Below are 26,815 nucleotides of genomic sequence, written 5' to 3' on the forward strand. Positions count from 1 at the left end.
ATAGATGAATAAATTATAACAAAATTGGTGCCAGCACACTAAAGCTCACCTGTGACAATGCTTCGCCTGGGTCTACTCTAAACCTTTGACCTTTCTGACGGTCAATGTTTATAGGAATGCTTGAATGACGATAGAATGAGCGAAAATAGCCAAGTTTTCTCAATTCAAGTTTTCAAATTATCAAACTACTACATTCCTGTTCCGATCTTGAGATAAATTTGTTTATATTATTACGAGCCTGAATAAATACATGGCGGATAACTGATCGATTTCCTCACAAACGTAAAATAAAAGAAACATATCTTAAAAGATAATTTGGTTGGAGCCAAAAAAAAATCACCTGCATCTCCGGTCGAAATTTGTTTGTTTTCTTGTTTTCTGTTGTATTTGTTTTGTTTTGGGTTCAGCGTCACACCAAAAACAATATAGATCATCATGCAGAGTTGGCCCAATTTGTAGATGCTGCTGCAGCATGGTTAACTCGCCCTTTTCCTGTAATACTTAAATAAACGGACAATTGAGTGAAAAAAGGAAGGCTTTCAATGTAAACACTCTTACAACATAGGTCTTAACACTTTCCCCACAAGCATATCTTTATATTTTTTCGGTAGCCCATCATATGCCTCTGCCGGTAAAATCCATCTGAATCGGCTAGAAACAAAACAAAATAACGAGTGGTCACAAGGGGGCATGTTAGTCGACCAATGAAAGAGGTGTTCAGCTTCTGTTTGAACTCTTGTGTGTTCAATGATCTGTATTTCATTGCAACAAATGTTAAATTTTAGATCCAGTACAATAATCATTCTGCAAAGCTTAGACAAAGACAGAAACCTGTTAATTCTGCTTCTTCCATTTGTCCCTAGGGACAATAAAGCCGTTAAAGCAGAAATCCCAAAAGCATGATTGTATGTATATATTATATGATTTTGAGATGGCCTTATTTATATCTAAAGTGTAAATATATTTTTATGATTTACATTATATTTCAAATTTACAATAATCTGGCCGTTTGGGGTAAAATTTTAACGTAAAACGTTACACAAAATATCTTAATTCATAGCAAGTATATATTTGGGATATTGTCATAAAACTGCAACTTCGACATATCACATATATAATCGAGGTAAAACTTCCAAACAAACTTCAAGTCATGTAGCAATTTAAAAAAAAAAACATCAAAAACTGGCTAGACTAATTTATTGTTTATAAACTACGGTAGTATCAGTTATTCAATATCTACTTTAACTATTTTATTTAAGGTTTTTACACCCATTGGAACGAAAATTACCATAACACTACATCGAAGCAGTACGTATGCTAAATTCATGAATATAGACATCGTCATGGCACCTAAAGATAAAAACAATGTACAAGGATTGTGTGGAAATTTTGATGGTGATATGACAAACGACCTTGTTCACAGTGATGGAACTATATCTGAACTGAAAAACAAGAGAGGTGGTAGTCATCATGAAGACTTTGCAAATAGCTGGCGGTTAGTAATTTAACGGAAGCTTGGGTCGGCAACTGTTACTTACATTTTCCAAGAAATGAATTGATATGATGATTCAGATAGATCTCAGTACGTAACAGCGTCTTTCAGAGAGATCTCAGTATGTAACTGCGTCTTTCTGAGAGATCTCAGTATGTAACTGCGTCTTTCGGAGAGATCTCAGTATGTAACTGCGTCTTTCGGAGAGATCTCAGTATGTAACTGCGTCTTTCGGAGAGATCTCAGTATGTAACTGCGTCTTTCGGAGAGATCTCAATATGTAACTGCGTCTTTCAGAGAGATCTCAGTATGTAACAGCGTTTTTCAGAGAGATCTCAGTATGTAACAGCGTCTTTCAGAGAGATCTCAGTATGTTACTGCGTCTTTCAGAGAGATCTCAGTATGAAACTGTGTCTTTCGTCGTCTCTGAAGTATCAGATTTGAAATCAAAGATTCGTCAGTTTTATCTTGCAATGGCAATAAGCGTTCTGCCAATATATTCCATAACAATAACTCAAATACGATACTAAATACCAAATACATGAATATACTTTATATTTATATGATATGTTTGGTGTAATATTGTGGTGACTGGTTCGTATAAATTCTCTCTACCAATATTATCTTATAATGCGGACGACTTGTTTCCTCGCGGGTCTCATGTTTGGGTAAGCTAACTGTTCCGAATGTAATCATATTCCTTAATTTGTACTATCTGTATAAATTCATTGTATCCTTGCCATCGAGTTAACTTTCATAGAGAAAATACGTAGCTTTTCTGGTCCCAATCAGTAAAATATACTGTAGTGCTGATTTGTGAGACATGATAACAGAGATTGAAAGAGTATAAATGCAACTGTTGCTCCAAAAGCAATGTGTAGCGCGATTTTGGCGTGCAATTAAAGCCGCACAGAATTCATTCTTATTGGGTTAGTGCATTATATATGGAATCGTCGGTACTTCCAGGTGTTTTGCCGTGATCGGTCTGGTGTATTGTGATAGTGATTGGTTCATACAAATTTTCTCTACCTATATATGAATATGTTCGCGTGTCTAAATTTTAGAGTACCTGACGAAAGGACCCCTAATTCACGAAAGAAACGTAATCTAGAAAGCTGGGCGAACTTGAACGGTATGTACTGTGTATGTGAAGAAGGCAAAAGTGGACGGGCTACAGCGGAAGCGTTTTGTTCGAGTACTCAATATTTAGACTGTACAATGAAAAACTCTATTACCAAAAGTAAATGTCACATTCTAAATACCCGTAAAAGGAGGTCTCCAGGGTCACATGCCAAAGAGATGGAAAGACTTTTTACAATGATGGAACCAGTCAAAAGTCATCATGTCCAAAAGGTTCATTCATTTTCTTTCCTCTATAAATGCAGAAAACTTGTGTTCCTTGAAATCACGATTATTCGTGGAGGAGGAGGAGTTTATTTTCGTAGTTGGATCGATCCTTGGAAGGAAATAAAATCCAACAAAAATATTAATAACACTCTGCTCATTATTCCATTAGAATCCGCGCATATATTTTTTACTGTTGTACTTAAACAGAGAATTTAATCCCATCCAATTAAAATGATTTCAGAGATGATATTTTTTTCTCTCAATGGAAGATCGAAATATATTCACTTAGTGAACACGAGATGCATAATTTTACTAGTGGCGTTAACAATCTGATTTTCTTGAGTGATATATAGATATCAAGACTAAATGCTCATTTAGTTTATATAAACCACGAACAATATTAATAAACAGTTTATAATTTCACGAAACTATAGGAAAAGTTACACAATGTGAATTCCATTTGGTTTCACTAAAAGTTTCATTTGGATGTTTACATTAAAAAAAAATCCAATTGAGAAAGAGAAAATGTACAATCTTTGTCATTGAATAATGCCTGGCATATATAAAAGTAAGCCACATTGTTGTCAAATTCAAATTCTAAACTTGGATGTCGTACTTTTTATCCAAGCAAATACATTAACATTTTATGCAAGTTTTCTGTTATTATATAATATCACTCTTGAAATCCATTAATTTGATAAGTTGGTCGAATAAGGATCATCTAATTTATATATGTAGTAATTTTTTTTTTATTTAGCGTCAAACAAATGAGGACCAAATAACTTCTGCCGAGGCCAGCGACATTTGTTCACAAAGGATTAATGGCTCACTGGCATTCACATCATATTCGCATGTGACGGGTTCAGAAAATCCATCTGCGGTAATTGGACAATGTATGTTTGATGTCAAGGTAGGCGGAACTTATCATTTCGTACATGTTGGTAAAGTAAACAAATGCTTCAACTTGTTTTTGCAACCATAGTTTTAATAACGTTTAATTATTCTTCAGATTTAAACAAACAAATTGAAAATAACTCGTTAATCATACTGCAATGGAGTTTAACTTTAATTTTATGTGTGGTTTAACAAGTTTTGAAAGTAACGATGTTTATTAAACTTGAATATTTGCCACCTCTCTCAGAGGTTATTATGGGCGTAGAATTTGTTCATGTGAGGTCTCCATCCAGCTAGATTGCGGAAGATTGGTGGTCCTACTTAGATGCAGTCCTTGCCTCATATTACGTTTGAAAGTTTATTCTGAGCTCAGTTAAGATAATACGAGGCCAGTCACAAAAGTAAAACAATATTCGTATTTGTATTGAAAATTTGCGTCAATATCTTCCTCATTTATAGCCTCTTTTTTACTGTAGTACGCACTGTTATTTTATGTTAAAACAACTGCAGATTCTCGATGGATTGGTTGGTGGATGCACCTATAGGGTGAGTGCACCAACATATCCCGAGGGATTATACCGATGTTCTTACATTGTGTATCTGTATTTTTGCATAAATTATAACAAAAGTGTTGAAAATAATGAAACATTAGAATATGCAACTGGCGACAGTCGGACAAAGTCAACCGCTTCACAAGTTTTATTTATTCATTTCCGAGGTCTACAGTAACTGCATACTCTACATGCAAAAAAAGTCATTTAAGTAGTGTATATTTTCGTTACATCTATTTGAAGTAAGTTTGACCACCAATTTTTGCAATAAAATTGATCTGCATTTAATATTTTTGATTTATATGACACACTGTCTTTTCACAGCAGGTGTCGTGATATGCTGAGGTACTCCATTTACTGCTGTTAGTTTGGTTCACTATTTCAAATGTAATATCGATAAACACATTTTTAATTCCCAGCCGTGGCGGAGGGATTATAGGAATGGTCTGTGTCCGTCCTTCCGTCCGTAACAAAATCGTGTCCGGTCCATATCTTTTGAACCCATTGACATATTTCCATTATATTAACAGCAAATGTTAAACTCACCAAGGCGATGTGCGGAACCCATATTCCAACTGTGCTGGGTCAAGGTCAAGGTCACACTTGGGGATCAAAGGTCATGGGGTGATATTTCGTGTCCGGTCCATATCTTTTGAACCCCTTGACATATTTCCATTATATTAACAACAAATGTTAAACTCACCAAGGCGATGTGCAGAACCCATGTTCTAACTGCGCTGGGTCAAGGTCAAGGTCACACTTAGGGATCAAATGTCATGGGGTGATACTTCGTGTCCGGTCCATATCTTTTGAACCCCTTTACATAATTCCATTATATTAACACCAAATGTTTAACTCGCCAAGGCGATGTGCAGAACCCATGTTCCAACTGCGCTAGGTTATGGTCAAGGTCACACTTGGGGATCAAAGGTCATGGGATGATATTTTGTGTCTGATCTCTAACTTTTTAACACCTTGAAGGATTTTGAAGATCCTTGACACAAATGTTCATCACATCAAGGTGTCTTGCAGTGCGCATGTTTCGGATGGCCCGCTTCAATGTTAAGGTCAGAGGTAAAAGGTCATATGTGTATATTGCTCACCATTGCCATGGTCTTGGTTTTTATTAATTTTTGTTTTCCTTTCGCAGATCTCTTTTCTGTTCACTTACATTTCTTTTTATTGAATATCTTCCCTTTAATGATAGTATAAATAGCTTTTTTGCAACATTTTTACTATTGGTTGTAGGGAAAAAACGAGACCACTGTTATGTGGTATCTCCTAAACTTCTTGAAGGATTTTCATGAAACTTGGGTCAAATGATCACCTCATCAAGACGTTGTGCAGAATTTATGAGTCAGCCATGTCAGTTCAAGGTCAAGGTCACAGCTAAAATCAAAGGTTTACCCTTTCACTATCCATAGCAGTGGCGGGGGATTTAGCTGTCTTTCAGACTGCCTTGTTCATATATGTGTCATACAGTTAAATTTTGTAACTCAATTAACTAAATTTTGCTTGGTTCACCTCTCCATCTCAATAAAAATGTTTGATAACCACATTACTGGGATGCTTTAAACGTTGATTTAATAGAACAAGATTATGATTTATAAATTCACATATGGTTAATTAGATTAACATTAAATCAAGTGAAGTATGTCAAATAGGTACCATCTGTTACAGGGTGCATGTACCACGTGACTTTTTCTCTAATCTTGGGTGCCAAAAACATGGCGGACCCCTCGGTAAAAGTGACATTTTATTAAATAGCTTTTAACCAACCTGTTCAAATAAAAAGAAATATAGATGAGTGTCGTCTCATATGAAAATCCAACACTCGGCTACAAGTTTTTGTTTCAAAGTCCGTTCGTTTTCTCTTAAAGTGCAACCGCGCAACTGAAGTGAACAAATTTGATGATGTTAAGACGGGGGACATTTTCGTAAATTCAATAAAATAACCTTTTAAAAGACCGAAAAAGACTACTTTGCGACATATGTATTTGTATGAATATTCTCTCGACATATACTCCTTAAGAAATTACAAAATAAGAGCCTTACATAGCTTCCGGGACCAGATTTATGAAATTGCTAAGTAGGGGTTCAGTTTTGTTAATGCTAAGACGGGGGCATGATTCAACGATTTGGTAATGGAAGTCCTTTGTATTTCATTAACTCGCTTCCTTGAAGTTTTTCCATCTTTATACTGCTCATTATATAATAATCCCATTATATGTATGTTAAAATTCAAATGCTCATCACAAATGAAAACTTTTTATCGACTTTAAACTGCATATTTTACCTTAAGTGAAATACTTAATTTGACTGATTTAATGAAAAATGCATCAACTTCCACCCTATGGTGTCGGCCCGGTACAATTTCTCCTACCATGCTGTATAGTAAAACAAGCACTTTTGGACATGGATTCAGCTGCGAATTTCACAACAAATTTACAGCATTGAGAGCTCTGTATTTCTGACGATTAATAATGTCCTAGTCAATAAATCACAAAGAAACACTATCATCAACAATGAACTTCTTTGCTACGATTTCCCACCCACATCTGTCATGGCCGCCAGTCTGGAATAGTTTTTAATCCTTCCGCATAGAAATGTAGTCCTGAAAAAAAACACGGACAAAACAACTGTTAAAGACATCGGAAATTACACAAAATGTTTAACAAGTAAAAGTAGAGATGGCTTAAAATTGGGAACTTCAAATTTCAAAGAACTGCTTCCTAGGATACGACGACCTGAAAGTACTTCAATACCTGGGTGACACCCTATGTGGCAAGTTGACACTTCTTAACAGTATAACTACATTTCAAGGTCGGCTTTGGAAAAATAGTAAGTCTGTTTTTATCGCATTGGTTTTGTCTTCATTGTTTAAGTTAGTTTGCTTTTTTGGTTTAACTTTCGATAACTCTAGCTGAAACAGGTCTGTAATTATTAAAATGTGAACCGTTCTTACATTTGCTTTGCTTCTTAAGGCAACCACTGAAAATGGTTGAGAAACTACAAAGCAATGTTAATCTCAAAATTTGTTTTTTTAGATCATAATTGTGTGCTGTTTTTATCTCTTTTGTTGGAAAAATATCTAAACTGCAGTTTGAAATAAGTTATGATGCTTTCAAAGCCTTAAAAATGTTATTAAGATAGATGTATTGAATTATTAGGGTATGTGCCGGTAATTTCTTCACATGTAAGTGTTGTGAAATCATAGTAATTGTTCGAAGGTTAAAGTTTAAAGAACTTTTTTTAAACCATTGGATTACCACAAAAGCAAATATAATTCAGAGCCAATATTTATCATAAAACACATTGAAGGTTTAATAGTTGCAGTGATCATTTTGATACTAAACCATATACTATAAAGAGGTCGATCGCCTCAATTGTCGACTTGTAAGATCTCTCTCACAGACGACCATGATTCGAAGCCCGAAACCGACCATGTCTCTTATGAAGGAAGGTGGACATTTTCTTTAAGAAGATTTGAATATGGTGCCGGTTCTTCCCAGGAACGATGGTTTGATAAACTGACCACAATGCAACTGGCGTTAAGTTTCATACAATAAAATATAAATAAATAAGTTGTAAGTAAGGTAAAATTATTTATGAATGCATGCAAAAACGCTGACAGTATCAAGTTTCTCAGTAAGTTGTTGCAAAGCAAATGACACAGAAAAAGAAATAAAATCAATATTAGTCCCTATCGATCTACAAAAAAGATGAGAATCGGTTTCAAGCGTATACATCGCCGGCCGATTCTTCATTCAAACGACTTAGGACATTTACAGGCTCAGTAAAATGATATTCTGTGGGCTGTATAGGCTATTCGATACAACAAAATATATTTTACCAACAATATCATCGAAACAAAAACGTGCCTAGAAACAAACTAACATTTTTGGTAACAATAATTTCAAACATTTGGTTAGAATCAAGGCAGTCGAGTACAATCATTCCAGGTTGTAATGCCTCAATTCACATTCAAGAATAAAAGAACTCTTATCAACAAGAATTTTAAATGCATTTTTATCACAAAACTTCCTTTTTGAAATCGAAAAAGGAAGTAGCCCATTTATTTATGTAATAAATACACTTCACTTAAAATTAATGAAGAACAATAATTAACAATAAAAATAAAGGGGAAAAGCGCTACCTTTCCGACCAAAAGTAAATCATAATTGACCATATTTTAAAATTCGAAATGATTCAAATTTACATTGATTGAAAAGTTGTACACCAAAGAATACTGTATGGGAATGATTACGGGTCATTGAAATACAGGACCAAAATATCCACCCTTTACGATCTGCTGCAAACCATGGCATATCAGCTGTGAAAGATTGAAATAAATCCGCATTATAGTCAAAACAATTTCTAGAAGTAACAGGGAAGCTGACACGCTAGCTGCTTTCAAAAGCCTGCAAAAAACCAACTTCTTTGTACAATATTTTAACTGACCGATACATTGATGCTTTTTTGTTTCTTCTTCATAAAACTGCGTAGAACAGTATTTTATCCTAGGGTAACCTAAATACTTTTGAATATATATGTATCTTATCTTGTTTAATCTATACGTTTTACATTTATGAATTTTGTTAATGTGGAATGCATTATTTTTGTATGCGTATTTGTTAGTATTTTTGCAATTTTTCTATGAAGCACTTTTGAACGTGTACACGTGCATGAAAAGAGTATTATATAAATGTGGTATAATAATATAATAATAATATAATAAAGAAGAGATGGACAAAATGTGCAATGCTTAATATATGCCAACGTAAGGTCGTGATATAATAATGTTATTAGTCTCACCGGGAAAGATTTCTGTGGCCTCTTTCGTGGTGCAGAATGCTTTTTCTGGAATTATATGCCCTTCCACATTCCTGGCACACAAATGTCTGAAATGCAAATGCGCTTTAGTACTAAAATAATATTTCATATTTTTTTAAACCAAAAAGGACATTCCTAACAAAATGTCTTAAAATAAGATATCTGGAAATAACATATACATTTTATGACCAACAAACTCAGTACAAGTTCCGATTTCTTTTGACAACTGTTCAAAGTTAACGCGACTGAGAGAGAATTGAATATAAACTGTTGCTTTTTCAAAAACTTAACAGTATTTGTTACAAAGGTTACAAAGAATGATCTAGACATGACATTTTAGTCGACCTAGAAATGTAGTACATAAAGTGAAAGTTGGTACATTTTCAATTAAATCAGTCAAATTCAGTACTAAGTAGTTCACCTTACTATAATAGGTAAAACTCCACATTTAACAGTCAGCGAAAAGCTTTCATTTGTCATAACCATTTGAATTTTACCAGATATACAAAGCAGTATAAACATGGGAAAAACGTAAATGAAACAGGTTAATGAAATACAAAAGGCTTCCAATAACAAATCTTTAAATCACGCCCCGTGTTAGCATCAAGAAAAACGGACCCCTGCTTAGCAATATGATAAATCTGACATCGGAAGCTATTGAAGGCTCTTAATTTGTAATTTCTTAAAGTGTATATTTCAAGACAATACTCGTGCAAATACCGCGTCGCAAAGCAGTCTTTTACGGCCATTTAAAGGGTTTATCTATTGAATCGGAATAGGTCCCCCGTCTTCACATCAACAAATTTGTTCACTTCAGGTGCGCGGTTACACTTTTAGAAAAAACGAGCGGACTTTGAAACAAAAAAACTTGTAGCCGAGTGTTGGATTTTCATATGAGACGGCACTCATCTATGTTTCCTTTTATTTAAACAGATTGGTAAAAAATATATTAAAGAAAATGTTACCTTTAACGAGGGGTCCGCCATCTTTTTGGCACCCCAGATTACCGAAAAAGTCACGTGGTACATGCACACTATGTTAATCAAATGTTCAATAACAAGTGAAAAATTCTCCATAAATAAACAGTACTCTTCGGCTTTTTGTTTCTGTTTGACATTGCACATTATGCTTTATAGATGTGTAATGAAAACAAAGCTTTATCGTAATGATTGAGCCGCCCCATGAGAAAACCAACATAGTGCATTTGCGACCAGCACGAATCCAGACCAACCTGCGCATCCGCGCAGTCTGGTCAGGATCCATATTGCTCGCTTTCAAAGCCTATTGCAATTAGAGAAACAGTTAGCGAACAGCATGGTTCCTGACCAGACTGCGCGGATGCGCAGGCTGGTCTGGATCGATGCTGGTTGCAAATGCACCATGCTGGTTTTCTCATGGTGTTGCTCATTATTATGTAAATTTAGAATGTTAACTTTCCCGATTTTAACAGTCCTATTTTTTTCTAAATATCTTCAAAGATTTATTCATGACATTAAAACTTTTAAACCGAAAAACGAATAAATCCATGCTAGCAAAATACCAAGAGACAAGGCATTAATAGCAAGAGAAAAAAACGGTTAAAATAAAAAAAGATACTTTCAACGAAAGGGCAATTTAAAAGATTTCATAATCCGGGAACTTGCTTACGTTGGACCAGGAAGAGCATATCAAATACGTTCACCAACAGAGCTCGCTCACGTGAATCATATTGTTTGTACACGTTCTAATTGTTTGTACATAGCCAAAAGTTTTCATGAAAAATATCAAATAAGTAGACAGGTGTGTAGCCGATAGTGTTTACCGGCTTAATAGCTGACGGTCTCCGGTTCAAATATTGCTTCTATAATTATTCTTTCAATTTCAAATATAAGTTTCAAATAAATGTCTGTATTTAATTTGAAGGAGTAGGAAATGTTAAAAAAATTAACGTTACGGTCCATTGGCACTAAGTGACCCGGCAAAGCATTTCTGATAATAAAAAGGTTCTGCCCCTAGGACAGATTAAAAAGGTTTACGCTATTTATAGAAACACAAATAGTCGGGCATAAGACTGATCTCTTACCAAGATTTGACCTCTAACATATTTTGTTCCTTTCTACAATGATGAAACAGTTGAATCTACTTAATTTGAAAACGTATGCCTTAAATAGGCTGGCAATGACAAATCCCTGGCCGACGTTCATGTGGATTCTGTAAATACAATTGTGAAAAAAATGATGGATGAAATACCAACATATGTCGAAACCAATGTTAAAGAAGTACAAGTGTTTCTACAGAACTCATGCATACATAATTGCAGTAACAGAGGCGACTGCTCTGAAGCTGGTAAGAAATTATCACATATTCTGAAATTGTTATTCGAAGCTGTTCCTTTTGACATGACTTTTGACTTGTGATATGTGACTTGTGACTTATGATTAACATGTATGTATCTTGAGTATTTCGTTTCGTTTTGTTTTTTTTTTGTTATTGTTGTTGTTTTGCAAGAGCGGTTTTACTTAACTACATTTATAGTACCTCTGTTTTATGTTGTAAGGCGAATGTATCTGTTCACAATACTATCACGGTGCTGACTGCGGAATTGACGAGAGGGATCCTCCTATAATTACCGACATTGAGGGCGGAGGGATTTGTGATGTCAATGACGGTGATGAATGCAGATGTTTTTACTTGCGAGGTGACAACCTTCTGGATGGACTCAAATGCCAGATTGTCACAACTGAGGTAAATTAAATCAATCTTTACAAGAATTCTAGATTATTTGTCAGAAACTTTTGACATTTCTACTAGATGGTATATACCAGGATGTAGAAAAAGCACTTAGAACGTAAAACAGATTGTGTACGAGGGGTGATCCAGAATTATGTAGACTTCCATTTTATCTCGTAATCGAGTAAAAATACAATAATACAAAATGTGCAATATTTACTCCCCTCCCCCCCCCCCCCCCCCCCCCCCCCCCCCCCCCCCACACACACACACTTAATGTTTGTTTTAATGACATTTGAATTAGATAGTAGGTTATATGGGAAAGAACTAAGTAAGAAGTGTGAAACAGGGCATTCGTGGCATCTCATACCGTTGTTACTGCTATACATTTCCAACATTAACGGCACTTATACTGTTGATACTGCTATAACAAAATCTGTAGAAGGTCCTTTTGAAGCAAAGAATGCAAGCGAGAATTACAGCAGATGCGGTTTGATTGAGTCTGTTCATGAGAGGTACTGAAATGTGCAACACCTCTCACACCTGTACTTTTCAACAGTAACATCTAATATCGTTGTTACTGCTGTAAATTTTCAACACACCAGCAGTAATACTGTTGTTACTGCTCTAAAACGTAGCTGGCAGATATTTTTTGAATGACAGATTTTAACCCAGTGCAAAGAGCCTTTTGAAGTATAGAACGTAAATAAAGCAAGATAATAATAGACTCAGTTTGACAGTCTGCTCACGAAAGCTAACACTTTACTATAACTATCCTTTTATTTTCATTTGTGAAGTATTCAATATTCAACGAGGTGATAAATGTAACGCATGAGATGTTAGCAGGAGGAAGTGAAGATATCTTTACTGGTGTGTGTTGTATTCCTGATGAGAAACGATTTTCAACTGATATGTTTGCGAGGCTGCATAACATATCATTAAGCAACGATGGGATTCATTATGGAGAATTCAACAAGATGTATGTCTTTGACTCCACTTGCCAAGACATAGATGAACAGACTCCTGGTAGACCATCGTTTACATTAAAGGTAATATATTATAAATAAAGTCAGAAGTTACATCAGCAGGTTCTTTTATTCACTCAAAACACATTATTGCAAAATCTATAAATGAAAGTATTCATTTATCCAGAGCATAACCTATAAATGAAGGTATCCATTGATCCAGAGCATAACCTATAAATGAAAGTATTCATTTATCCAGAACATAACCTATAAATGAATACTGAGCATAACCTATAAATGAAAGTATTCATTTATCCAGAGCATATTGAAGCATAATAAAATTAGGGTTTGGGCTTTCTCCTACATGTAACATAATTATGTTTGGACAAAATACAGAGTTTCATTTATATTCATTCAGTTGTAACATTTCTCATGGAAACCGATCAACGTTGATAATCATAATGTATTATTTGCCAACCATCGTAATCATTTTCATCATCATAATCAAACATAAATCATAATCCTTTGTTCATTATCATCAATAACATTATCTATCACTCATCGTTATCAGACATCACTCGTCAATAATAATTTATTATCATCACCAACAACCAAAATCATCACTCATCGTCATCTTTCATCAAAATATCATCATAATCATTCATCGCACATCATCAACATCTTTATTTATTATAATTGTCAATCATGACACTGAGAGCACCGAGGAATTAAAAATTGAAGATTTCAGTGATGCAATTTGTATTTAATAATTAGTAATTAGATATTGCCATCAATGCAATTTACACACATAATTGTAAAATCGTACACTAGAGATATATTACCAAGTTGAATGACTAAATTTATATTTGTAAGTTGACATTTTGGTGAAACAAATTTGAAATATGCAATACAGCAGTTTTGATTATGGCGGATATCACCCTCCATTGTCAATTATTGTCTTCAATTTCTAAGAATAAACTTTGTTGTTTAACCAAACTAAACATCAAGTCAGCAAACATTTTCGAAATTTTGATTCACGTTTTGGTTAATTGTGTCAGGCTACACAGTATCTGTTTAGTGAATCCACTAAGTAAATTATTTTTAACAGTTTTACTTTTTGTACTATAGATAGGTTAAAGATCATTTATTGACCCTCAAGTGAATGGACATGTTGCGTTCATTTCGCTGTGCTTTATAACTGCAAAATTTTAATTCATCATCAGGTCAATAAAGCATATTGATCAGCATGAATTTGTATTAATCTTTTACATCATATCCAATGGAGATACCGAAGACAATCTTAAGTTATGTAAATATCAAATCAGCGACCAGATACTTATTTTTTACTCACTTATATGTATAAAACACAAATTAGGCCAGGTAACTGAAAATCTCTTATTAAAATCTTTTATTAATTGAATCCATTAAATAGATCATCTACTCGGCAAGTAGTTGCTGATGGTTATATACACTGTTTCTTGTTAAAAAATCAAGAACAAATATCAAACAGGGAACGCCATGTTCCAAAGACCGAACCTCCCCAAAACGAAACCCACAACACGCAGATGTGCACACTACAAACACACACACTCGCATACAAAGCAAACACACGAGGACGAAACGAACAAATAAACACATAGGTTATAGATCACAAGCATTATGATGAATTAAGTTAATGCGTTCGCTGAGCTGCGCTTCATTTGTTTTGTCTATTTCACGTGTGATATCTGTAAGAGTTGACATTTTTCAGTGATCACTGAAAATATTATGTTTCAGAACGGATTCTGTTTTATTGAAAATGCTTGCATAAAGAACCAGTCTACGTTTCTGTCGGAAAACAATACATGTTTAATGTGTGACGTATCTGCTGCAGTTACTGAATGGACGGAAACAAATTGTAAGTTAGTTTCTCTTTGAGTGTACAGGTCATGAAACATTTTTCTTTGTAAGAGAATGTGCGACCCTAGCAAAAGCAAGATGGAATTTGATAACTTAAAGACATGTTTAGTCAATTTGTTTTATCATAGCTTGCTTATATAAATAGCTGGAATTAAAGGAGATCCACAGTAACTCTGGACGGATAGCTCAGTGGTTAGCACACGGCCTTCCAATCCTGAGGTCGGGGGTTCGATCCCCGGCAGCTACTCGGGAACTTTCAGAAACGCTTTTCAGTGTTTCCTACCCAACTAGAGGTGTACTGGTCAGGAACCCAAGCAATCCTTGCGTGTATCAGTGCTATACACTGGGCACGTTAAAGAACCAGGTTGTCTATTCGCAACGAACTAGGCTAAGCTAGCCGGACGAGCCTATATCTGATTTCTGATCTCTCTGTCGTGAGGGCTCTGTCCCTCCGGTCAGATCGCTCTGTGTCTGTACTAGTAGAAGATGAATTATGCGCCCTGTGTGGCTGCATTTGAACTATGAAAAGCGCCTTTGAACGTGAAATTGATCATGAAAAGGGCGCTATATAAATCTGGTATAATAATGATAATATTATTATTAATAATAATAACTGTTAGTTAAATAAAAAGAAAGCTACTAAATTTTATTGTGTATGTTTATCTAATAAATCCTGACCTTTGACCACTTGATGGATCTTCTCCCAACTTCAGAATCATAGTTGCTTAGACCTTTTTTACGTCAATTGAATTTTTGGGCTGTATTAATGGTGCCATCATCGTTAAAAATAGTGTGTGGTCCGCTTAGCTAATGATTTGTTCTGTAGCTTCTTTAAGTTTGTTTTCAAATGGTTTCACTTGATAACACATGGGTGTTGCTATTCAAACTACTTCTTGATGACTGCTCACTTAACTAGATCAGAAACATCATTGGTAGGATAATTTGAAATATTTATATTCGACTGTGCATCAGAGCTAAAATTAGAATAGTATTTAAACGAATAATTCTTACAAAATGCTTGATGGATGCTCATCAAGTATGGTCTTTAGCATTATTGGATAGACTGTTCAGATTGACTACAATTAGGTTGTCACCAGAACTAAAATAAAGAAAAAAAATTTGAACGACTTCTTCTCATGTGGCGATTGCTGTTTACTTTTACATATCATCTTGGATATACCTATATTAAGCCCGCTTGTCTGTATAAATGGGACAAACGAGCCAATCTTAAACAAACAACCTTTAGATAATTTCTGATCAAGAACTTCTTAATGATAATAGACGAAACCCTAATGATATAATTTTGATGGAATAAATTTATTTTTTGTACTTTATCAAATTTTCTCTAGCCATATACGTACACAGGCAATTTCCTTTGAAAAATCCCCCGTCAAATGAAATGATTCCGGTACTCCAAACGTTTTCTGTTTACGCTACTAAGACGTATAAGATATAGTTGTTTTTACAAGATCTCCGTTTAGCTAATCCAACGGCAACAATATTCGAGCCGAGTTGGTCTTGTTCATTTCGAAATGAATGAATATGTCATATTGGACGCATTCTATAAATAAAGCATGATATTTCTTTAGAAAACAAACCTCTCCATACGTTTCAAAAATAATTTTCTTAATAAACACTTAAGGGCCTCCGTGGCCGAGTGGTTAAGGTTCGAGACCCACTTGGGGCGTTGAATTCTTCATGTGTGGAAGCCATCCAGCTGGCTTACGGAAGATCGGTGGTTCAACCAAGGAAAGTCACCATATGACTATGATTGTGTCGGTGCGACATTAAACCAAACAAATTTCTGGCCCAACAATTTTAATAAGCTCTTAAGGTTCTTTTGTTTTAAACAAGTAATTGTTTATTCAAATAATTTCAATGCTTAAATTCCTCAACTTTTTCATATTAAAAAATCAAAAGTATCCCTCCAAGCTTGCTTTCAAATTTGTCTCATTCTAATTATAGTGGAAACATGTGTTCCAACAACAACAACAACAACAACAACAACAGCTACGTCCAGTAATATAAATTCGAATAAAACATCAACACCTATGCCTACCACAGCAGCAACAACGGTGGTAGAAACTTCGAGCACAGAAAAAACTTCAAAGCCATTACCGGCCGGTACATCTATAAACGCTACCTCCAAAATACCGAAAGAAATATCGACACCGTTCTCTGCGACAGACTTACCTGCGAATGAAACTACGATTATGTCAGTACCAAGTTCGATGACAGAAACAACTCTGGAAGGGGCAACATTGGACACAGAAACAACTTTATCCATTTTACAGACAGATTCAACTATATCAACTACAGATACGTTAGTGGCAGTATCAAACACAGAAACATCTTCTCTGACTTTACCGGCAGATGCTTCCACAAAGGCACCTACACCTTCAAAGTCATTGAATTTACCGACATATTCGACACCGTCTCCAGTTCTAGTGAAAGTAACAAATACGCAGCCAACTTTCCCAGCTTTGTCAACAGATGCATCTTCCCCACATTTGTCAACAGCTGCAACTTCCCCACCTTTGTCAACAGACGAAACTTCCCCACCTTTGCCATTAGATCAAAAATTCCCACCTTTGTCAACAGACGCAACTTCACCACCTTTGTCAACAAATGCAACTTCTCCATCTTTATCAACTTCAACGTCTAAGACACTGTCGACATCAATAACCCAAATGGCTGCACACTTTACCGAACCAACTACAAAACCTCGCACAACTTTAAAAGTTCTTGAAATAACACCATCGACGACTTCGTTAAAACAACCTACGCTGGCATCACCCCTGTCAACAAAACCGTGTTACTTGTCAGTTGTACGACGTTTGAAAAACAAAATAAGAAAGATTACGTTACGAAAAGAGAGGAAGATGGCGAAAATTCAACGAATGAATCGACAACTCTTGCGACTGAAAATGCGACTGGAAAGCCTTATAGGACATGATCCCGCTGGAACTTAACGACGAACAACATTGAACCAATGTTCTTTACTATCCTGCAATAGCAGTAATATTACAATGCCTGATAGGCGATAAGACAACCTGTTTAAACAGTTAAAGCAGCACTATGCAAATATTTACGCAAAAAATATTTGAATGTAACCAATGGATTATTTATTCTCCATATTGACCTTTTATATTTAGGGTTGTAAATATTGTATATTAGCTCGACTATTTCTTTCTTAAAAGGTCGTAGGGCTTTTGTTGCCATCCTTCCGTAGGCGTTGATGTCGGAATCCTCGTTCATTTCCCTTAAACTTTTTAAGTTTTTGCCCTTTTTATACGTCCGTTTGAAAAACGGGACGTATTATGGGAACGCCCCACCCCTGGCGGGAGGGTGGGCGGGCGACATCCACAGACTTTGTCCGAAGCATATCTTCTTCATGCATGAAGGTATTTTGATGAAACTTGGCACACTTGTTTACCGTCATGGAGTGTCATGCGCAAGAACCAGGTCCCTAGGTCTAAGGTCAAGGTCACACTTAGAGGTCAAAGGTCAAATTCAAGAATGACATTGTCCGGAGCATTTCTTCTTCATGCATGGAGGGATCTTGATGAAACTTGGCACAATTGTTCACAATCATGAGACAGACTGTCATGTGCAAGAACCAGGTCCCTAGATCTAAGGTCAAAGTCACACTTAGAGGTCAAAGGAAACAAGAATGAAAATTTTGTCCGGAGCATTTCTTCTCCATGCATGGAGGGATTTTAATATAACTTGGCACAAATGTTCACCACCACGAGACAGAGTGTCATGCGCAAGAACCAGGTCCCTAGGTCAAGGTCACACTTAGAGGCCAAAGGTCAGATACAAGAATGACTTTGTCCGAAGCATTTTTTCTTCATGCATCAAGGGATTTTGATGTAACTTGGCACAATTGGACACCATCATGAGACAAAGTGCCATGCGCAGGTCCCTTCTTTAGAATTACTTCCCTTTGGTGTTACTATAAATAGCTTATATTGTAACTTTTTCATTAGTAGTCGTAGGGAAAAATCGGGACCACTTTTTTGCAGTGCATGTTACATCCAATTTTGAGATGTATTTTGACCAATCTCTACCTGGTAAGGATTTTTATGTGGACTTACAATTATTTTTTGGGGGGGTTGGGGGGAATTTTTCTTTTTTTTTTTCTTTTTTTTAAGATTAACTTCCCTTAGTTGTTACTATAAATAACTTATATTGTAACTTTTTTATAACTGACCGTAGGGAAAAACCAAGACCACTTTTCTGTGGTACAACATAGATGTTACTTTCAAACTTTAGGTGTATTTTAAGGTATCTCTACCTGGTAAGGAGTTTTTATGTGTATTTAGAAAAACAAAATAATTACAATAATAACTAAACAACCACAAAATTAAAATTTCATTTGCAAATACAAGTGCTAGAGTAAAGAAATTTGGTGTGACGGGCGTATATTGTGACATTCTGGCACTCTTATTTATGTTTGTTAAAGTGTTGCATGTAAGCAGGTTTCTGGGAATCACTAGGGCAAATGCTTTTAAAATGTATTTGGCACCATGGGAATTCCTCAAAGTTACATAACTCGAGCATTTATTGCGTTAGCATTAGGCTCCTTTTTAACATAGAAAATTGATAAAAGTTTTGTATGCTAGCATGTTTCTTGGGGACCATCTGATTACATGTTTTCTCTACACATCTTTACTATGACTATACATGGCAAGTTTAATAACTCTGGCTGATATTTTGGCAAAATATGCTCATTTTTCAACTTAGAAAACGTTACTAAAGTTTTTGTATATAAGCAAGTATTATAAGTGGAAGGACCTCAACAGTCGAGCACTCTGTCATTAGATCATGTTTTATTCTGAAATGCTTTTCTTGATCATTATCATGTTTTATTCTGAAATGCTTTTCTTGATCATTAGATCATGTTTTATTCTGAAATGCTTTTCTTGGTCATTTACATTTTGTTTTATTCTGAAATGCTTTTCTTGGTCCAGGTAAAACAATCGCTTATTTAGCCTAACTGTTTCGTGTACTTAGTTCTTTACTAACGTTGTAGTATTACAAAGTGGAGCAGCCCTACTCTAGTGTACAATTGTATAAAGTGAGTTTAGCTGCTGACTTGTACAAGGTCATTGGTTCAGCCTACATTACCGAGCATGTCTACATTGTGGCCTCAGGGGCACATGGGGTATTTCTCCAACATTGTTTGGATAGTTTGTAGTTTTTATCAATGTCTTTTTCTCAACCAAATTCTCAGTTATACAAGAACATGTTTTATCGCAATATGAAACATCTGACTACAAGTACTCGAACAAGATACAAATTTTACAAGTTGGCAATGAACTACAGTCCCAGTATTTAATACTTACATGTATACTTACTTACATGTAATCATTGAATGTTGTCTCTGAATAAGCATTTCGCAAGGATATCGATTTATAAAGACAACATATGATAGCCTCATGTTTTGTGGACTACTGTATTAGCTGAGCTTAGACAATATCTGCTTCATCAAATAGTTCTAGCATACAGAAGCATATGTACCCAGCCTAAAGGAGGTTAGGCTGTAGCGTTGTAATTACACTGAAAAAAAGACATACTGACATGCGAATTTTTGCTAAATGTTGAAATCAGTGGTACACAAATCATTGAAGTGAGGCAGTCTGAACTTGATATACTTTAGATATAAAGGTCTCACATGTTCTGCAGTTTTAAAAAGGAGACTGAAAATAATTTATCAGCTAGTATAAAACATCTCATATGCATCAAATGAAAGGTATGACAATACATATATATCATATGGAAGCGTGTGTGACATCGATATAATCAATCCGAGGGCAGAATGTTACTCCGAGTAGTGATATTCTGTTTAAAGGATTGACAATACTAACGTCACACACGCTGTCGTATGATATCTATTTTATTTTACCGAACAAAACTAAGTACATAAAAATGACAAAATGGTTTTAATTCATTTGGTTCAAAAGTTTCATTTTTTCAACACACAATATCATATTGAATAGTGACGTTACTACTATATGTGTATAAGGGAGGCAATCATTTCTTGATTTGGCTTAAAAAAATAATAAAGCAGTTATTACCCTTATATGACTTACAAAATATCGGCGCGGTCACAAGACTTGACAGTCACTTTCGCTTTGTCACGTGTCAAAAAGGTTGAAAATGTTTTTGATAGTCCAAATATTTCTTATTTTATCAAGGTGGACAAAGGTGAGGCATAATAATAGCTTATGACACATTCACAGGTCACACTGTCTGTGTGATATTTTATTAGTATGTCTGTTTAATTTTCGTGTATCGTGTTTTGTTTGATCTATTAAATCTATTTCGAACGGACAATGTATCCGGCACTGTTTGTTTTGTCCGTACTTTAGGTTAAAAGGTACTAAATGTATCCGTTTCTAATTTCGTATATATAACATCAGTTTGGAATTTCCGAACTTTCACTTCTTGCAACTACCTTTGTCTTGAGTCCTGACTGGACAATCAAAACATACACAAATTATATGGGGATTGCCACAATGCAGGAACACGATGGTCACGTGACTGAGATACGTGAAAAACGCTAATATTACGTAAGTAGACTGTTTGAGCGGCAGGATATTTAAAAGCCGGGACATAAGAATTTCAAATTGGCTGTCAGGTATGTTTTGAAACATAATTTGATTATTGTCGGACAAACAAAATCAATAGGTTCTTTTCGTGTGTACCCTAATTTACTGAAACAGATGAACACGTGAATTGGTTAATCGTACTGATACGTATCATATGAAAAGAAAGAGGAATGCTATTTATAAAGAAACCGAAAAACAGTAATACCTGTGACCTACTTAAGACTTATTGAAGTAGTCAGTTATGAGTAATTATCTATAATTGTTTGAATTTTCCCATTGACATTGCTGTCGATAAGTAGACTAAATATCTCATCTAAATAGAACGAAGTTAAACAACTAAAATACAACTTGTATTAAGAGATTAACCAAGGGAAGGACAAAAAGTGGTCTCTTAACACAAGTGTCTCTTAAAACAACATAATTTGTTCTTCGTTAACATAAAGGGGAAATGAAAAACATGGTATCTTAATACAAGTGGTCTCTTAATAGACGTGGGTTTTTAGCAAGTTTGGCTGTACTTTCTTCTCCGAGCATTAATGGAATACTTTTAAAGCTTATATCGTCGAAATCCAAAAAAGTAGTGTTAAAGGGACATGCCTAAATATAAAAATCATTAGTTTTTTTTATTTCAGATAGGTGTTGATATTACTCGGATATCGAGAATAATAATCAAATGTTATACAAATAAATAGTGTCAACAAAGCATGGAATCGCTTGATACTTTTAGCCCCCTTAATACTAAAACATAATTATACTTAATCTTCAAATATGCAACTTGTTCTAGTAAATGTGAATTAAACAAAGACTCTTCGAAGACTAATCACCTTGAATGTTTTTTTTTTTTAGTTTTTGTTTCATATTGTTTTTCAAACAGATTTTCAGATATGTAACGGTGTTCAAACCTACCAAGTATTCCTGAATTTTGTTCCAGTAAAATAAGTACCCTACAACTTTTCAGAAAGTCCTTCGAAAACGGTAAAATGTAGGTCTTCGGTACATTTATCACTGAAACATTTTTTGCGTTTTGTCCAGATTGCGACAGAGGACACAAAAATGATTTATCAAAGGCATTAACATAGACGTTAGACTAGTTCATAAACCTTATGTGTAAAGCAGAAATGGAACTGATTCAGAAACGGTTGTTGCTACATAAACAAAAATGATGATGAGAAAAACGCCAGCGCGAGAAAAGAAAGTGACATATACCTGTCTATTAAGACGGAAACTATGCGCAGAAAATCGGTATGAGATATATTCAACGTGTAACAAGACGTATGTCTAGTGAAAGCATAAGACATACACCTGTATGGTAGGCAATTATTTTCTACCTGATGCTATAGATATCGAAATAATAGCTATTTTAATAAAAGAAGTGAGAAACAATAGCGATCAAAAAGATCAATTTATAACATTTTGATGAAGCATTCTGTCACTCACGCAATGCGTGTTATTACCGCGAGGTGAGTGCCGCACATATTATCTCAGACAGAGAAAGACCGGCGTGTTAACGTCTCTCAACAATTACCTTTCCTGGATAGAGAAGTCAACAAAGATGTTAAAATGTATCGTATTAGTTGACAAGTTTTAGTTTATTTGTTTTGTTGGGTTTAACGCCGCACCGATATGTGTAATATGGCGACTTTAACGAGCAGGCACATGGGTGGAGCCTCCGACCTTCTGTAAGCAAGCTGGATGGCTTCCTCATATTAAGAATTAAACGCCCCAACTGAGGCTCGAACCCACATCGCTGAGGGCAAGTGATTTGAAATCAGTGACCTTTACCACTCGGCCACGGAGACCTCTGACGAGATTTAGTTTATACATAATTCATTTTAGATCGATTGTGAAAGCAGTTCTACAACTTATATTTAATCACTCTCCACATCTCATTCCTGATAAAAATCAATCGGCATGAGGGTATTAAAGAAGAGGCCAGTTCCCCTTTTAATGCTGATCACAAAGTAAGGAAGCTACTGGTACCATTTTTCAAGTATTCGGTATGACACGGCTGGGAATCGAACCCACGACCTTCCGCACTCGAAGCGGACGCTCTACAACTAGGCTGTCCAGGCGGAATTTAGACCAGAGTCAATCTCCAGACAAGCAAATGATACACCCCAACTAACCACAGCTCGAATATGATGTCAAAGAACAATCCCTTATTTCTGGAAATACTTGCGCGTATGATACGTTTGGTTTTCTAACTTTAAACATGATATCACGAGGTAAAAACAGTCAATAAACAATTTTATGAAAAGAATTTGAGAATAAGTTATTATTCTTCTGCATGCTATGCGCAGCAAACGCCCTCGGCTATATGCCAGACCATTAATACTAGTATTACACCACAACGATTGCTGCTACAAATGAAGACATGTTGATATCCTTGACGGGTGAGATGTTTTTCCTCATCTGTCTTATTCCTCTGATTTTAGCTCGCTAAACTTGACTAATTTTCCAAACTGAATGAGCCATAATGACCAGTATGTAACAGTAATCTAGATAAACTACATGTACATGCAACAGTTAATGCAGAGGTGAAGGTTATAGATTCATGTTGCCAAGCAATTAGGTTTTCGGATGTTGCCATTGAGATGGGTGTCCGGTCTATAGATCGGTGAGATAGTATACACTTTTTATTGAAGGAATATAAGCAATAAATATATGGTGTTTATTAATGGAAAAATTACACGACAATTCTAAGTTATTTTGTCTCATCCTCATATTTATGTTTCAGTTCCTGTAAATCAAAATTGTCCGATATTAGTTTTTAGGGTAATGTCTGTAACAGCAAAGTGTGTTTCTTTTAGGTAACAGAACCGTACAAATGATCAAATTGAACATAATTTACACTGTACATTGTAACAGCACGTAAGTATGGGAAAGTATTTAAATGTAAAATTGTTAATATCTAAATGCAAGTAAATACGTAAACCCTGTATAATTAGCTTTAAGTGTACCAAATTTTATTTTGTTATTTTGTTTCTTCCTGTTTGGTTTAAAGTTCACAAATTATATAATTATAGGTAACACATTATCACGAAATACAAATAAACTGTCCTTTCTTTTTTTTAGTACAACAGTACTTATATATCCTTACAAATTGACGGGTGGTTATTATGTAGTTATTTTTCCCACTTTGCTTGTAGTTAGGGTAAATTGAATGTTCGTAATGACGACAGCCGGGCTCCTGTCATTTTAGATATTTTATAAACAGAAGACACTTCGCATGCCGCAATGATAGGAAGGAAATACGGTTTTATCGTGGTTGTCACAATCACCTTAATGTTATGTGCACCTTTGATTCGAGCCGAAGGTATGGTTTGCTTTTCTTGTTTGCTTTTCTTTTTTTGGTGTTGTTGTTTGTTTGTTGTTTTTTTTTTTCTGTTTTTTTTTTGTTTTTTTTACATATTTTAGTGTTCACAAAGCGAGAGATGTTAACATTATGATTTTAATCTTATAATAGTTAGATAAGACGCCATTTCAGTCTGAATTAATCGCTTTTTTTTTCTTCATTTTGATCATTATTATATCTTTCTTAACCAAATTATAATATAAGATTTGATTGTGTTTCGTACAGTTTTATTCTTGAATGGATTTGAAAATGGAACAATGTGGAACAAAACGGCAGTAAACGTTTCGCTTATTACGAAATTCACCACATTCGTTTTATTTTATTTTTTTTTTTTTTTTTTTTTTTTTTGTAATTTAATTTGCTCATGTGGAATGAAATAAAAAGAAAGACAGAATATTGCATTAAACAGGGTATTAAATCCTGTAATGCAGATTTCGTAATATGAAAATATTTCAAAAATATCAACGAAGGACATATCGCATGATGTTTGTCCGATATACACAAGAAATCTGCACTGACATTTTGTTCCGTTTTATTTCAAGTATCAACTTAAATATGCATAAAGAAATGTAAAAATATGTATTATGTCAACGGGAAAACATAAAGAACAACAATAGGTTTCAATTATTTTATTTATTGTTATCGGACGAAACATTAATATAATGAATTAGAAAAGAAGTAAGAACTCAACACAAATTCTAAAATTATCAGATGCAAAACTTTTAATTATTTTGCTACATTAATATTGTTACAGAAACTTGCCAGGCCACCGTGACTTCTGTTTATCCTCGTTACTATGACTACTGCTATAACTGGTACATTTGGTACAGTAATACATGGAGATGGCACAACATGACGTTCTGGGGTGGACACAAACAAATTCCGCGGAAAGATCAAATGGATGTCAGATGCACATCAACTTCTGGAAGTGCTGTTGTTTTAACAGGTCTGTACAAGACTTCAGGACAAATAATGCGAATGCTTATATACTGCAATTTTCATTCCTAAGCGTTTATGCAATTTTCAAATATTTATTAATTTGAATATACATATTAAAATTAAATTATTCATATTTCCTCTTCTTTTAATTTCAGTGATTGTTTCACTTGTGCTTATTAGAATTATTTCAAAAATCTGGACTCACAATGATTTATTGTAGAGAAACACCCAGACATAGCAACAATAGGTGAAGACATCGTAACGGTACAGGCATGTAGCCTCAATCAGAATGGAGACTGTGAATCGGATATGGAAGTTCAGATGAGAAAGTGTTATGGCGATTTACTCTATAGCTTTCCATGGATCAACATTACTGATGTACAGACATTGAATTATTACATTTGCTATGGTAAATAGAAACATCATGCTTTAACATGAATTAAGCTATTTAGCAAAATATTTGAGAAACGTAAAACCCTTGTAAAATATCCCTTTCATAATCTCATATGTGAACACGGAACGTGTGATTATTGCCTTGAAGCAAACAACAAAAACACTGTGTCTGTTATAATGTTAAGAACCCGTGTAAGTTCTGAGGTGAATTTCGAAATTGCGACAGTTCTTCGTCTTAGTATCGTAAATTGTTCTCCAAGTTCTAAATGTTGTCCATCCACAGTCTTATACATCTGCGTAACACATAATATTAGACTTTTCCAGCTTCTACATTTATGTGGGTATTTCGTAGAGATAGTCCTTTCAGTTTTAAAACCGGGAAAATATACAAATACGCTTAAGATTCTTCAAGTTATCTATAATTATCATCTATTTGGTCGAATTGATATTGATATATGAATTTTTGTAAGAATTATTGTACCTGTTAGTGCAAAGGTCGGCAAGTCTTCTCGCAGGAGGCAGATACAGATAAAGTACTGTATACCTAGAATTTTTAAGTTAGCGCTTTCTCGGGTAGTATATTTCCGTGAAATTAAATAGCCGCGAAAAATACTCAGATGTAGCAAAAAACGCTATAAAATGGTTCTGTACTTACAAATGCCTGGACACTGACGTTTACTCATTCAACTCCCTTGAATAATGTACTTTATGCAGTTTACGTTTTCTTATCAGTGTTAATGTATTAAATCTTACAGGGTCATAAAAATAATCCACCTATATATTCTTGTTCCATAATTATATAAAATGAGTGCACAATTCCA

At 34.8% G+C, this 26,815-nt stretch overlaps 2 protein-coding genes across 6 annotated transcripts in view; both read left to right on the top strand.

Moving 5' to 3' along the window:
- The window catches only part of LOC128551163 (von Willebrand factor D and EGF domain-containing protein-like), a 37,109-nt gene extending 17,417 nt beyond the window's left edge, over positions 1 to 19,692 (top strand). For all 4 annotated transcript variants that reach the window (XM_053531656.1, XM_053531657.1, XM_053531659.1 and 1 more), the window contains 8 exons: positions 1,260 to 1,495; positions 2,557 to 2,845; positions 3,597 to 3,749; positions 11,268 to 11,442; positions 11,654 to 11,841; positions 12,624 to 12,875; positions 14,568 to 14,688; positions 16,656 to 19,692. In XM_053531656.1, coding sequence (XP_053387631.1) covers positions 1,260 to 1,495; positions 2,557 to 2,845; positions 3,597 to 3,749; positions 11,268 to 11,442; positions 11,654 to 11,841; positions 12,624 to 12,875; positions 14,568 to 14,688; positions 16,656 to 17,662 — 2,421 coding nt within the window. In that variant the 3' untranslated portion in view covers positions 17,663 to 19,692. The remainder of the gene's footprint in view (positions 1 to 1,259; positions 1,496 to 2,556; positions 2,846 to 3,596; positions 3,750 to 11,267; positions 11,443 to 11,653; positions 11,842 to 12,623; positions 12,876 to 14,567; positions 14,689 to 16,655) is intronic.
- Positions 19,693 to 24,300: 4,608 nt separating this feature from the next.
- Positions 24,301 to 26,815, top strand: part of LOC123541916 (uncharacterized) — a 29,076-nt gene continuing 26,561 nt past the window's right edge. For both annotated transcript variants that reach the window (XM_053531660.1, XM_053531661.1), the window contains exons 1-3: positions 24,301 to 24,623; positions 25,417 to 25,608; positions 25,822 to 26,010. In XM_053531660.1, coding sequence (XP_053387635.1) covers positions 24,545 to 24,623; positions 25,417 to 25,608; positions 25,822 to 26,010 — 460 coding nt within the window. In that variant the 5' untranslated portion in view covers positions 24,301 to 24,544. The remainder of the gene's footprint in view (positions 24,624 to 25,416; positions 25,609 to 25,821; positions 26,011 to 26,815) is intronic.

Source organism: Mercenaria mercenaria, chromosome 19 (assembly GCF_021730395.1).
Source record: "Mercenaria mercenaria strain notata chromosome 19, MADL_Memer_1, whole genome shotgun sequence".
In the NCBI taxonomy this organism is placed as follows: domain Eukaryota; kingdom Metazoa; phylum Mollusca; class Bivalvia; order Venerida; family Veneridae; genus Mercenaria; species Mercenaria mercenaria.